Consider the following 11,922-nt stretch of genomic DNA (forward strand, 5'->3'; position numbering starts at 1 on the left):
TTTGTTTTCTTTTGTTCACAAGGCGTGTGCGCTCTCAGGAGAGACAGAAGGAAAGTGAACAATCACAGGGGTGGGGGCATGGCAGCCACGCAGCAATCCCTTCTCCTTCAATTCCTTTTCTTTCCTGCTGTCTCCTTTGAAGACTTCCGGCATGTATACACAAGGGCCCAGCGTTAGTTTTCAAGCTGCTGGGTTGGGGATTCAAACCGGAGGCCACCATGTGGGAAACCAGTACCTTAACCACCACGCCACCTGCTGGTCTTGTCGTCCCTCTTGTCGCTTTTTATAAGAGAAGGTGGTGCAAGGTAAGCGCAGGAGTAAGACTCCTTGTCAGGGCGTTGTAAGGAACTCTGCTCTCCCACAAGGGTCTTTCCTCAACCACCACCGGCTCCGGACGAGCAGGAGAGCCGCAGGAACGCCGTCGGAGACGGTGGGAGAAGCGCCCAGACGCGTAGCCCGGAGGAGCCAGCCTTCTCGGTAAGTCTCGCCGTTATCAAGTGTGCCTTTTTTAGGCGAGGCTGAGGGAGCAACTCCCCCGGGGAGTAAAAACCGCCTCGAGACAGCTGGGCGAAATTGAAGGCGCCAATGTGGCACGAGAAGGGCGGTGCATGGTGGCGAGAAGCCAGGAGTGGGGGCCCCCCCCCGGGGCCGCCGCCGCCATGGAGACCGCGTCCGGCCACCGCGGAGGACTCGCTTTCCCAGCGGCCCCCGCGGCCGCAAGGGCACCCAGCCCGGCCGGCCCTCGCGAGCGGGGGCGGGGCCGGGGCCGGAAGTCACGTGTTGTGACAGCCGCTGGGGTGAGGCCGCCGCGGCTGGGCTGGTTGGGACTGTGTCTGTGGGAGGCGCCGGGGTGATGGCGGTGGAGACGCTGTCCCCAGACTGGGAGTTTGACCGCGTTGACGACGGCTCGCAGAGTAAGGAGCGTCCGGGCGAGGGCTGCGGGTCCGCTCCCTGGCGCGCCGCAGCCCTGGCAGCGCTCCTGCGGGAGGGCTTTGCGTCGCGGTCGCTGCGCAGCGTCCGGTCTGGGACACTTTCTACCTCTTGGGGTGTGGGAGGGACGCGCTCTCCAGCGGTTCTTTCGTGGTCGGGGTCCCAGCCGTGGCGGGTCCGGCTCGGGGCTCGGCGTGCGGCGTGGTGACTCGGGGCTGCCCCGGGGGAGCGGCGTCCGCTCTGCAGCCCCGGGGTGCGCCCTGGCAGGCCCAGAGCCTGGGGGTCCGGAACGCCCCTGTCTCCCCCGCTGGGTTTGCAGGCTCTCGGAGCGTTCACTTCTGCCGTAGGAGAGGCTGACGTCTGGGTTCCTGTTTCGTTTCCTGTTTTTCTTCTTTTCCTTCCAAACCAACTTTTTGGAAGTTTGGTGGTTTTTTTTCTTTCACATTCTTATAACCGTAGAAGGTAGTGCCAAAAGAATTGTGTGCACGTGAAAAGTTTTATCTCAAGCCATTTATTTACGTTAAATGGTAATTTTCAGTGATGTTCGCCATTTGCCTTTGCAGCTATAAAGATTTTGAAAATGACAGCAAGTCTGCTTCTAATTTGGAAGTCCAACCAAAAAATCAGAACAAACCTAACAAATTCAGCTTTTCCCCCAAAAAATATGTAAAGAAAGGCAAAGCTAATTTTTACAGTGAAACTTTACTTGAGATTATTACAAGTTAGCAGTCTGTTTCTTTGGTGAGTTTTATCAGTATAAGTAATATGAGAGATGATGGGACACACTGTGATTTTGATTTATTTCTGCATAATTGTCCCAGAAGGTAAAATGTCATTTAAAAAGAAAAAAACACCAGATGAATTTTGCAAGGAGAGATTAATGTCTACAAAGTTAGCAGTAATTCGGTTTTATCATAATCTCAAAGGTAAAGCTACATCCAGAATAGTTTGTCGTTTTTCTAAAATATTTGGTAGGGCATTAGCTTTTATGCAGCATTAAAAAATAATCTTGGAGGTAATAACAGAATCTTCACTTCTTTTGTGGACAGGAATCTGTATTTACTGTTATAAAGTGAACCACACCTTGTCATATATCAGGTTTATGAACAAAGATCTACTCCAGTATTTTTAAGAAATTGGAATTAACCTTTGTTATTGGGTTAAAAAATGGTTCAGTTTAGAGTAGGATGATCTTATTCACTCAACATTACTGCTTGCTGTGCTGGGTATTAGGGATACAAAGATCAAACTAGGAATTCAGTTTGTTGGAAGAGGTAAGCATGTTAAATAGGATTTTGGAATTTCACTCCTGAAGAATCCCCACATAGTTCTTATTTCAAATCTTTTTACCAGTTTTACAACTATCCATGATCTTTTCAGCAAGGAATTTTGATATTACTATATATCGTTTGCTGACTGCTACTTTGTGAATCTTCAAACAAACTAAAAAGTGATATATTGGTATACTTTCTAGCATTGCCATTAGAAACTCATTTGCTGGTCCAGTGAAGCTGTGATTGGCCATTTCCCGTGTAACAGAATAACACATCTTGGAATTCTGAAAATCTTTTTTTTTTTTTTTTTTTGAGAGGTTTTTTGCTATAGGGCATGTGTGTTCACCAGAAAGACAGAGACAGAGAGACAGAAAGCGAGAAATCACCCCCCAGGGGGATGGCCACTCCACAGTCCCTTCTCCTCCATTCTCCTCTTGGGATCTTGGGCACGCACGCACGTGTGCCCGGCGTGAGTTTTAAGCCACTGGGTCTGAAACACGAACCATGGTTGACTACATGGGAATCCAGCGACATAGCCATTACACTAACTGCTGGTCCTGAAATTCTGAAAATCTTAAGGCAGTTTTTATCTGTAAATTGTAGGGAAGAGAAAAATTCTCATCTCTTCTTTATGCCTGATTTTCATTAATTTTTTAGGCTATGATTCACATCTAGACCAATTGTTTTCCAAAATTGTCTAGATTAATGAGATAGGAACCTTTATGAACTAAAATTGATCCATCTGATTCAGAGCATTCACTGCAAAATAAGGGAGACCAAGGAGCTAGGTCTTATACTTCAGCACAGCATGAGTCAACATACTTAAAGTCACTTCGCATTGCTACTTTGAGAAGAGAGAATTTTTACCTTTTTAGAAGACAAAGATTGAATAAAGTTATTAACATCAATATGATAAATTGAGTTAGAGTTGAATTGCTGCATGTTAACAGAAAATGAATGCTTATGTATTAAGTCTTCAAAAAGTTCACGGAAGGGATCAGCAGCTGGCGTAATGATTATATCACTGGACTCCCACTCAGTCGACCTCAGTTTGAGTCCCAGATGGCAGTTTGGAAGCTGAGCAAGCTGGGTATGTGTGTGCCCAGGATCCTGAGAGGAGAATGTGGAGAAGAGGGTATTGTGGCATTGTCATCCCCCCTGGGGGTGATTTCTTGCCGTCTCTGTCTCTCTCTCTCTGTCTTTGGCTAGCACAAGCTCCCTAAAGCAAAAAGTTTCTTTAAAAAGAAAAGTTAATAGAAAATATGCAAAAACTATGCTTGGATTTCAAACATTTCTTGCACCAAAACTCGTATTTCAATTTTGTTTTTCCATGAACTTTTTTGAGATCTGGTATAAAGTGAAATAGTTACTTTTATTTATCTTGATGAATAAGACTGTTTTTTATTCAATTTATTGCAAAGACTCCTCAAAGTCATGTCTTAGTGGGTAAATTTTGTAAATAGCAGCACTTTATACTATACTCAGCCAGTGTTTTTACTGCTTTTCCACCTTGATTATGATAGTTAAAGAAGTAAGATATCTCTGCAAGTTTTAGGCATTATAGAACTAATATTCATTATGCTGAAGTAGGTCTAAAACGTCCATTAAAAAATTCAGGTGTATTTGTAGATAGTAATCACTGCTAACAGAATTAAAAATTAGGTTTTTAAGTATTGATGCTGTTACAACACAGATTTTTGCATCTTCTTCAGAACATAGATATTTCTTTTTTACAGAACAGTTGTGGATGACTAAAACATAGAACTAGGGCATTGAGTTGTCTGAGGCAGTATTCAGATTGATTAAAAGTCCTAAATTGTGGGGTAAATGGGATAGTGACTTGGAAGAAAAAAGCTTTAGATTTTTAAGGTTATATCTTTAAATATAGTAGTTTTTACTGCTTTCAAAATTATTTTATGTATATGGGGATTGAAAACTGAATGACTGTTTAACTTTAGAACTGTATTTTCAAGAAGTTTAGGCCTTCTAAAGTAATAATTAACTATGCTTTGCCGTGACTTTTGAGGCTGAAGTGAAAAGTCCTTTAATTCGTTACCTATATTTACCACATCCTGTTGTAAAATTTGTTTAGAAATTCATGCTGAAGTCCAGCTTAAGAATTATGGGAAATTTCTTGAGGAATATACATCTCAGTTGAGAAGAATTGAGGATGCGCTGGATGACTCAATTGGAGATGTTTGGGATTTCAATCTTGATCCTATTGCATTAAAGGTTTGCTTTTATTTTATATTTTTACCTATATATGTATTTTTAGGACATACTATAACTTGTAAACATAATTGTTTTAAAATGGAAATTTTTTTTCACTTCAAATCTTAAGAATGAAAAGAAACATGTAGAAAATTCATTTATTTGCTTTTTTCCTGGCCACGTAGCTGTTTTTTAGTATTTTTGTTTTTTTTTTTTTTTTTTTTTTTTTTGAGAAGTTTTTGCTATAAGGCATGTGCACTCGCCAGAAAGGCAGAGAGAGAGAGAGAGAAAGAGACAGAAAGACAGAAAGCGAGAAATCACCCCCCCCAGGGGGATGACCACGCCGCAGTCCCATCTCCTCCATTCTCCTCTTGGGATCTTGAGCACGCACTTACACATGCCCCATGTGAGTTTAAGCCACTGGGTTCGGGACTCAAACTGCCATCAACTACATGAGAGTCCAGCAACATAGCCATTACGCCAACTGATGGTCCCTTAAATTTGCTTTATAAAACAATTTTAAAAAATAATTGTGCCAACAGATGGCATGGTGGCTATGTTGAAGGACTCCCACATGGCCAGCTGTGGTTTGAGTCCTGGGCTAGATGCCTTGAAACTCATGTGCCAGATGTGTGTGTGCCCAAAATCCTGAGGAGAATGGAGGACAGATCACATTGTGGATGTCGCTCTATGGGGGATGATTTCTGCTTTCTCTCTTACTGTCTCTCTCTCTCTCTCTCTTTGGCGAGCATACGCACTCTAAGGCAAAGACCTCTACCAAAATAATAATAATAATAAATTAAAAGAAAAATAACTTAAAAAATGTTTAATTAAATTTTATTTTTTTCATTCACTTAGTTTAATTTGACCAGAAAGAGACACAGAGAGAGAGAGAGAGGGAAAGTGAGAAAACAAGCCACCAGGTCCAGGACTTTAACTATGGTTGGTCTTATGGGAAAGTCTAGCACCTTAACCACCATGCCACCTGCTGGTCCCCTAAAAAAATTTTTTTAAAGACAGTTCTCACCTTGTGATTCTTCTGCCTCAGCCTTTGGCTGGGACTGCAGGCATATGCCATTGTGCCTGGCTCTTTTTTGTTGCCCAGGCCAGTACCAAGATGATAGGTGCATGCCACTGAATCTGGGCTGTAGGTTGGAACCATAATCAAACCCTGCCCTCCCGTGTGGTCACAGTCTGTGGAGCACAGTGTCTTAGTAGCACGTGCCAGGTTGGACCTACGTTTTTTTAAATAATGATACAAACTCAGTCTTTAATGTCGAAGAATGGCACAAACTCCAATTCTATTAGCTAGCCTTTGTTTTTCATCATGAAGAAATAGGGCTGTAGAGAATATTCAGGGTTTATTTATTTATTTTTTAAACTGATATTATTTTATATACAGTAATATGCACAGATTTTAAGACTACTTTTCAGTGAATTAAGCCAAGTTCATGTGCATGTCACTGATATTCTAATCAAGAAATAGAATGTTTTTATCATTTCTGAAAAGTTTCTGGTGCTGTATAGAAAATATTAATATGGGAGTAATTTTTTTTATGTATAAAATAAGTTATTTGTACTCGGCTGTATTTTGAGATATTCTTTTTTGAAATCACAGTCCTTTATCACTTAAATAGTAACAAGTATCTATTGAGCACTTATATGTTAGACACTGTTTACTTCTTTTTAACAGATTTCTTGAGATATAATTTATATATCACAGTTCTCCCATTTAAATTTGTACAGTCCAGAGGTTTTTAGTATATTTACAGAAATATACTGCTGTCACTGCAGTCAGTTTGAGGACATTTTTACCAGCTCAGAAAGAAATTTTGTACCCATTAGTAGTAAACTGCCCCCACCCCCAGCCATGCCACATTACACCATTACCCATCAGCCCTAGGCAGTCACCAGCTGGTATACTTTCTGTCCCTATGGATTTGTCTCTGCTGCACAAATCCATATTATTGGTCATTTTGACTATATCCATCCTAGCGGGTATGGAATAATACCTCATCATAGCGTTGATTTGCACTTCTCTGATGGCCAGTAATGTTGAGCATCATTTCATGTGCTTATTGGCCATTGTGTGTCTTTGGAGAAATCTCAGTTATGTTCGTTGCCCATTTTTAAATTGTGTTATCTTTTTATTATTATATTGTAAGACAAGTAGTGACTTTTACTTCCCGCCAGAGTCTTATATAAGATAGAACATCTCCATTTGCAAATGAGAAAATCAAAGCACAGAAAAGTTGAGCAACTTTACTCAAGTAAGTGAGACATTTAGTCCAGTGACAAATTAACATCAGGCAGTTTGACTCCAGAGCCCGTGCTTTTATCCCTACTATAAACTGCCTCACTGATGCTTTTCCTATTTGTGAACTGAAATGACTTTACTTTTGACTCTTCTCTCTTGGAGGCTGGATAGGTTTCATCTTTTTTAAAAAAATCTTTCCCCCAAATTTGTCATTTTCTCTTTTTGTTCTTCAGCACTTCTCTCAGAATCACTGTAGGTTGTAAGACCTTCACTAGGAAATTGCCCTTCTCCACCTGTACTGTCTCTAAGAGTTTTACGTTTCATGTATTTGTCACTTGCCTTTAAGTAATACTTTTAAATTTTTTAGCCATTGCTCTTGGGCTTTAAGGGTCTTTTTTTATTATGGTGACAAAACTCTGTGTTTGTCTCAACTCTCAGATTTTACTGAAGGATAAAATTGTCTTTCAGTTTTTATTTTTACCTACAGAAGTGTTCTCATCTTTTGAATGTTATTGGCATATGGAACCTCCCCTTATTCTCCAAGTTACTTTCTTTGAAACTTTTTTTTTAAGTTCCATTATTTAATTTTATTTTAATTGCCAGAAGTTGCGTATGCTTATCAAAGAGGGACAGGGAAACAGAGATAGCATCCCAAATGGGGTGTGATCACGCTGAATCCTGCTCTTAGGTTTCTTCATTCGGTCAGGATTTGGGGCACACACACATGCCTGGCATGCTTTTAAGCTACCAGGACTAGAATTTGACCCATGGTTGACCATGTGGAATCTGGATCCCTTAACCGTTAGCGGGTGGGCTCAGCCCTTTAATCCCATCGAATGGTTATTTTGTTTCTACTATACAAGGTTCTTTGCTTGGTATTATGGAAAAATCATAAACCCAGACAAAATCTTTGTGTAAATAAAAATTATTATAAGAAATTGTAATGATAGTATATATAATTTGCCTACATAAATACTATCATTAACATGTAAACAGTGCCAAAAGGAAGAGCTAAAATTTACTTACTAAAGAGAGCTCTTATAGGTGAAGATCAGCAAGGCTTAATGACAGAGGTGGAAATTGAGTTGGCCTGAGAAGAAAGTGAAATGCATTCTATATTTTAAGTGTTTCTGAGCCATGGATTTAAACGAGATGATATTTTCTCTTTTCTCCCTTGTTTTATTCTTTATGATAACTTATTTTGATTCCTTTAGCTATAATACCATCTTTTTTAGGGGAGAGGTTTTTGCTGTAGGGCACAAGTGCTCACCGGAAAGACAGAGAGACAGAAAGCAAGAAATCACCCCACAGAGGGGGATGACCACTCCATAATCCCTTCTCCTCCATTCTCCTCTTTGGATCTTGGACACTCACACACATGCTTCTGGCGTGAGTTTAAGCCACCAGGTCCAGGACTTGAACTGTAGTCGACTACATGGGAGTCCAGCGATGTAACCATTGCGCCATCTGCTGGTCCCAGTACCTTTTTAAATGTTACTAACTCCAGAATGATGAGAGAGCTTTTTTCATGGCCATAACTAATGGAATTGATTAGTATTGGTACTGTATTACCTTATGACCCAGCATTTTGTTGCACTGCATTCATAATCAGCCACTTTCTGCTCCAGAGGGCAGCTAGAGAAATTCTAACGTGGTCGTGTCACATCAGAGCCAGTTCTTCCCAAGCTCGTTGTCTGATGAGATTGTTTTGAACAAAATAGTTGGTATTGTGCTGGTACTGAGTACAGGGTCTAACATGAGTTTAAATAAAGTAACTCTAGTCTTAATTTGTATATTTAAGATTTCATGATTATTCAAATTTAAAAGAAATGTTCTTTTTCTTTGTTTCTGTAGCTTTTGCCTTATGAACAGTCATCCCTTTTGGAACTCATAAAGACTGAAAACAAGGTACAGAATCCTAAACCTAACATTTTTTCAAAGAAGGGAGATGTATTTTTTTAAATACTTTAGTTATGTGTTATAATTGATTTTGTTTTTTATGTTTTTATTCATGAAACTAGGTCTTAAACAAAGTCATTACTGTTTATGCTGCACTTTGTTGTGAAATCAAGAAATTAAAATATGAGGTAATTTTTGTTTTCTTAAAACTTTAAAAACATTTAAAAGCAGATACGTGCTTATGTATGTGTATTTGCATAAATATCTAATATTGAATGAGTTATTTATTTAAATAACTATTATTATTAGTATTATTATTAATACTAATAGCTAACATTCATAGCTTACCTACAATTGTGCCAAACAGCACAATAACGCTGTTAATCCTGAAACAGCCCAGGGAGGTTGTGAAGAATAGATGAGGAAACCAAAACTTTGAAGTGAGTGTCATTTGCCCAACATTGTATGGGCAATAGCAGTTTGAATCTAAGTCTGCACACCTCCAAAGTCCGTGTTACTTCTCAAGTATGCTTACCATCTAGATATAACTGATTTTTTAAAAACGCTTTGCATCTTTCATATAAATTTAGTTTAGTGTTTTTTAGCCAAGAGCCATTAAAATTCTGGTAGAAGTTGGTAGCTTTCATCTTTTTCTCTCTCTCTTTTTGATAGTATGTAGTTGCTCTGTATCTCTCCTGAATTTATAGAAGGATGTGGGACAGTGAGGGTGATCAGATAAGACAAAGCAAAGGCTAACGGAATCAAAGTACAGCTCTGAGTATGAGAAGTATCTTTCGGTACTCTGAAGATAACATTAAATTTAGTTGGATCATAAACAGGTTTTGAATTTAAATGATTGTCTATAAAATTATATAGTTCCTTATTTTTATTATTAGTTGTAGAAAAGGAAGAGCCTAGGAGTATGAAAACAAAATAATAACCTTTCAATTTATTTCCATTTTCTTAAAAAACAGGCTGAAACTAAATTTTATAATGGTCTCTTATTCTATGGAGAAGGAGGTAAGTTTTAAAATTTCAAAATTGCAATGTGATGATGCCTTTTCTGAGACTGAAATAAGCAAAAGTTCATACACAGTTCTAGGACTACCATTATTAATGTGTTAGTGTGAGAAAGTAATTCAAAGTTTTTGTTGGTTTCTTTGTTTGGTAAACAGGTTAAAAAAACCTGAACAATGAAGTAGCAGCAAATTCCTTAAAATTAATTTGTGACATTTTCACAAGTTACTAAGTGTTTTAGCTAGGTGAGAATTTTCCTTGAATTAATTAAATAATTAAACAGATGGTTAATTTGATGTGATTAATGATTATTTCATTTTTCTCTAAAGTGTAAGAAGTATGTGTTTCCAATATTATGTGTATTAGAACATGTCCTAAGGGGGGAAAATCATGTTTTCTTTTGGGTGTTGAGTTTAAATTAAAAAGTTGAAGTATGATTCTTGCTTTTTAAAGCCACAGATTCTAGCATGGTGGAAGGTGATTGCCAAATTCAGATGGGGCGATTTATTTCTTTCTTACAGGTAAATACTTTTTACTTTCTGTTGAACTTTTTCTTTGAAAAGCCTGAGTAAATTATACATAATTTTAAAATTTCTGAAACCTTCAGATGCTGAAGATGTGTATTCTGAGGGTAAGACACTTAACTAGCATTGCATTATACTTTAGGAGATTATAACTCTTGAGAAATTTCCAAGAAATTTTAAAGAATAAAATATCAGAATAAATTTTGTTGTATACTTTCATTTATGGACAGTTTGTTATCATGCCTTTAAAAATAATTTGAACTTTATACTAAGTGGGAAGAGATAAATTATGTTGGAAAAAGTTAATGGAGAGGATTAAGTTGTTAGATGAGCAATGATGATATTGTTAAAAGCAGCAGCTTTTAGTTTAGTTTTATCGAAAGAATGAAATCATTTCTATACCTCCACATTATGGAAAATAGTTCTTGTACAATCTGAAAGAGCAAAAATTGGAGATAAGGAAAAGGTACCTCCAGCCTCATCTCCCTTCTGATGGTTGGATATGTGATTTGAGATAGATATATATATATATATATTTAAAGAACTATTTATTTCATTCTATTTTTTATTATTACTGTTTTTTAATTTGATCAAAGAGAGACAGACAGAGAAAGGGAAAGGGAAAAAAGGAGTTGCCAGTTCTGAGACTCGAACTGTGGTTGGCCATGTGGGAATCCAACACCTTTATCTACCACACCACTCACTGGCTCCGAAATCAGTTATGCTAACATACTGTTCAAATCTTTTACATTTTTACTACGTTTTTATCTACTTGACATGAGAACATTTTGATGATGATATATGTTATGCAGTGTTTTCTCTTGAAAACAAATCACACAAGGTATTTTATTTCAGAAGAGGAGATTTAATGTAGAGCATAGGTTACACAGGAACTGGAGAACTGAAAGAACAGAAAGCAATGAAACAAATACAGTCTGATCTTCCCTAATCTGAAAACACAAAGTCAAAATTACCCTAAATTATAAGCCCTTTTGAGTGTTGACATGATGTCAAAAGTGAAAAATCCCATGCTTGACCTGTAATGGGGCATAGACAAAATGCCGCAATACAAAAAAAAAATTATATAAAATTACCTTCACACTGTGTGCTTAAGGCATATATAAAATGCAAACATATTTTGTGTTTAGATGTGGGTCTTATCACCACATATCTCATTATATAAATGCAGTTGTCCCAAAGTCTGAAAAAAAAATCCAAAATCAGAAACTCAAGCATTTTATATAAGGGATATTATCCTGTAGTACTATTGCAACCAGAGAATGAAAGAAAAAAGTTTGGAATTACCAGTCTGGAACTTGGAGAAGGAATTGGTGTTCAGATGTCTGTGGATATGGCTCTACCTGGCTGCTGCTGGTACCTCTGAGGTACTGTCTCTGACCAGTATACATGCTTGCTGCCCCCCCCCCCAAATTAAAAAAAAAAAAAAGGCAGAGGAGATAATAAGACAATGAACAAGTGTATTCAGAGACACGGAGTGGAGAAAGAGTCCTGCTAGTTTCTGGCAAATTATAAGTAAGTAAATAAAATTGAATTTTGTACATTTGGAAAGTTGAATGGTTATTTCTATGATATTATTCAACCTTCAGTTCTACGTAATCCTGTTTAATAGATAATTTGACCTGTAGCTTTAAAAGTGTGTTCCCTAGAGAATCATCTGCACCAGCAGAGAAATTTTTAGAAATACAGATTATTGGAGCTGGCAGATGGTATGGTGGTTAAAAGCACTGGAATCCCACATAGCTGACCACGGTTCCAGTCCCAGACTTGGCGGCTTACTTTCTCACTTTCC

The 11,922-nt window shown here is 38.3% G+C and overlaps 1 protein-coding gene across 2 annotated transcripts in view; it reads left to right on the forward strand.

The window, feature by feature from the left end:
* The first annotated feature begins 793 nt into the window (after positions 1 to 793).
* WASHC4 (WASH complex subunit 4) overlaps positions 794 to 11,922 on the forward strand; it is a 68,151-nt gene continuing 57,022 nt past the window's right edge. For both annotated transcript variants that reach the window (XM_006141435.3, XM_006141436.3), the window contains exons 1-6: positions 794 to 914; positions 4,297 to 4,436; positions 8,527 to 8,580; positions 8,694 to 8,759; positions 9,546 to 9,591; positions 10,042 to 10,109. In XM_006141435.3, the coding sequence (XP_006141497.1) occupies positions 854 to 914; positions 4,297 to 4,436; positions 8,527 to 8,580; positions 8,694 to 8,759; positions 9,546 to 9,591; positions 10,042 to 10,109 (435 nt within the window). In that variant the 5' untranslated portion in view covers positions 794 to 853. The remainder of the gene's footprint in view (positions 915 to 4,296; positions 4,437 to 8,526; positions 8,581 to 8,693; positions 8,760 to 9,545; positions 9,592 to 10,041; positions 10,110 to 11,922) is intronic.

This window comes from Tupaia chinensis, unplaced genomic scaffold, assembly GCF_000334495.1.
Source record: "Tupaia chinensis unplaced genomic scaffold, TupChi_1.0 Scaffold000054_1, whole genome shotgun sequence".
NCBI classification, from domain to species: domain Eukaryota; kingdom Metazoa; phylum Chordata; class Mammalia; order Scandentia; family Tupaiidae; genus Tupaia; species Tupaia belangeri.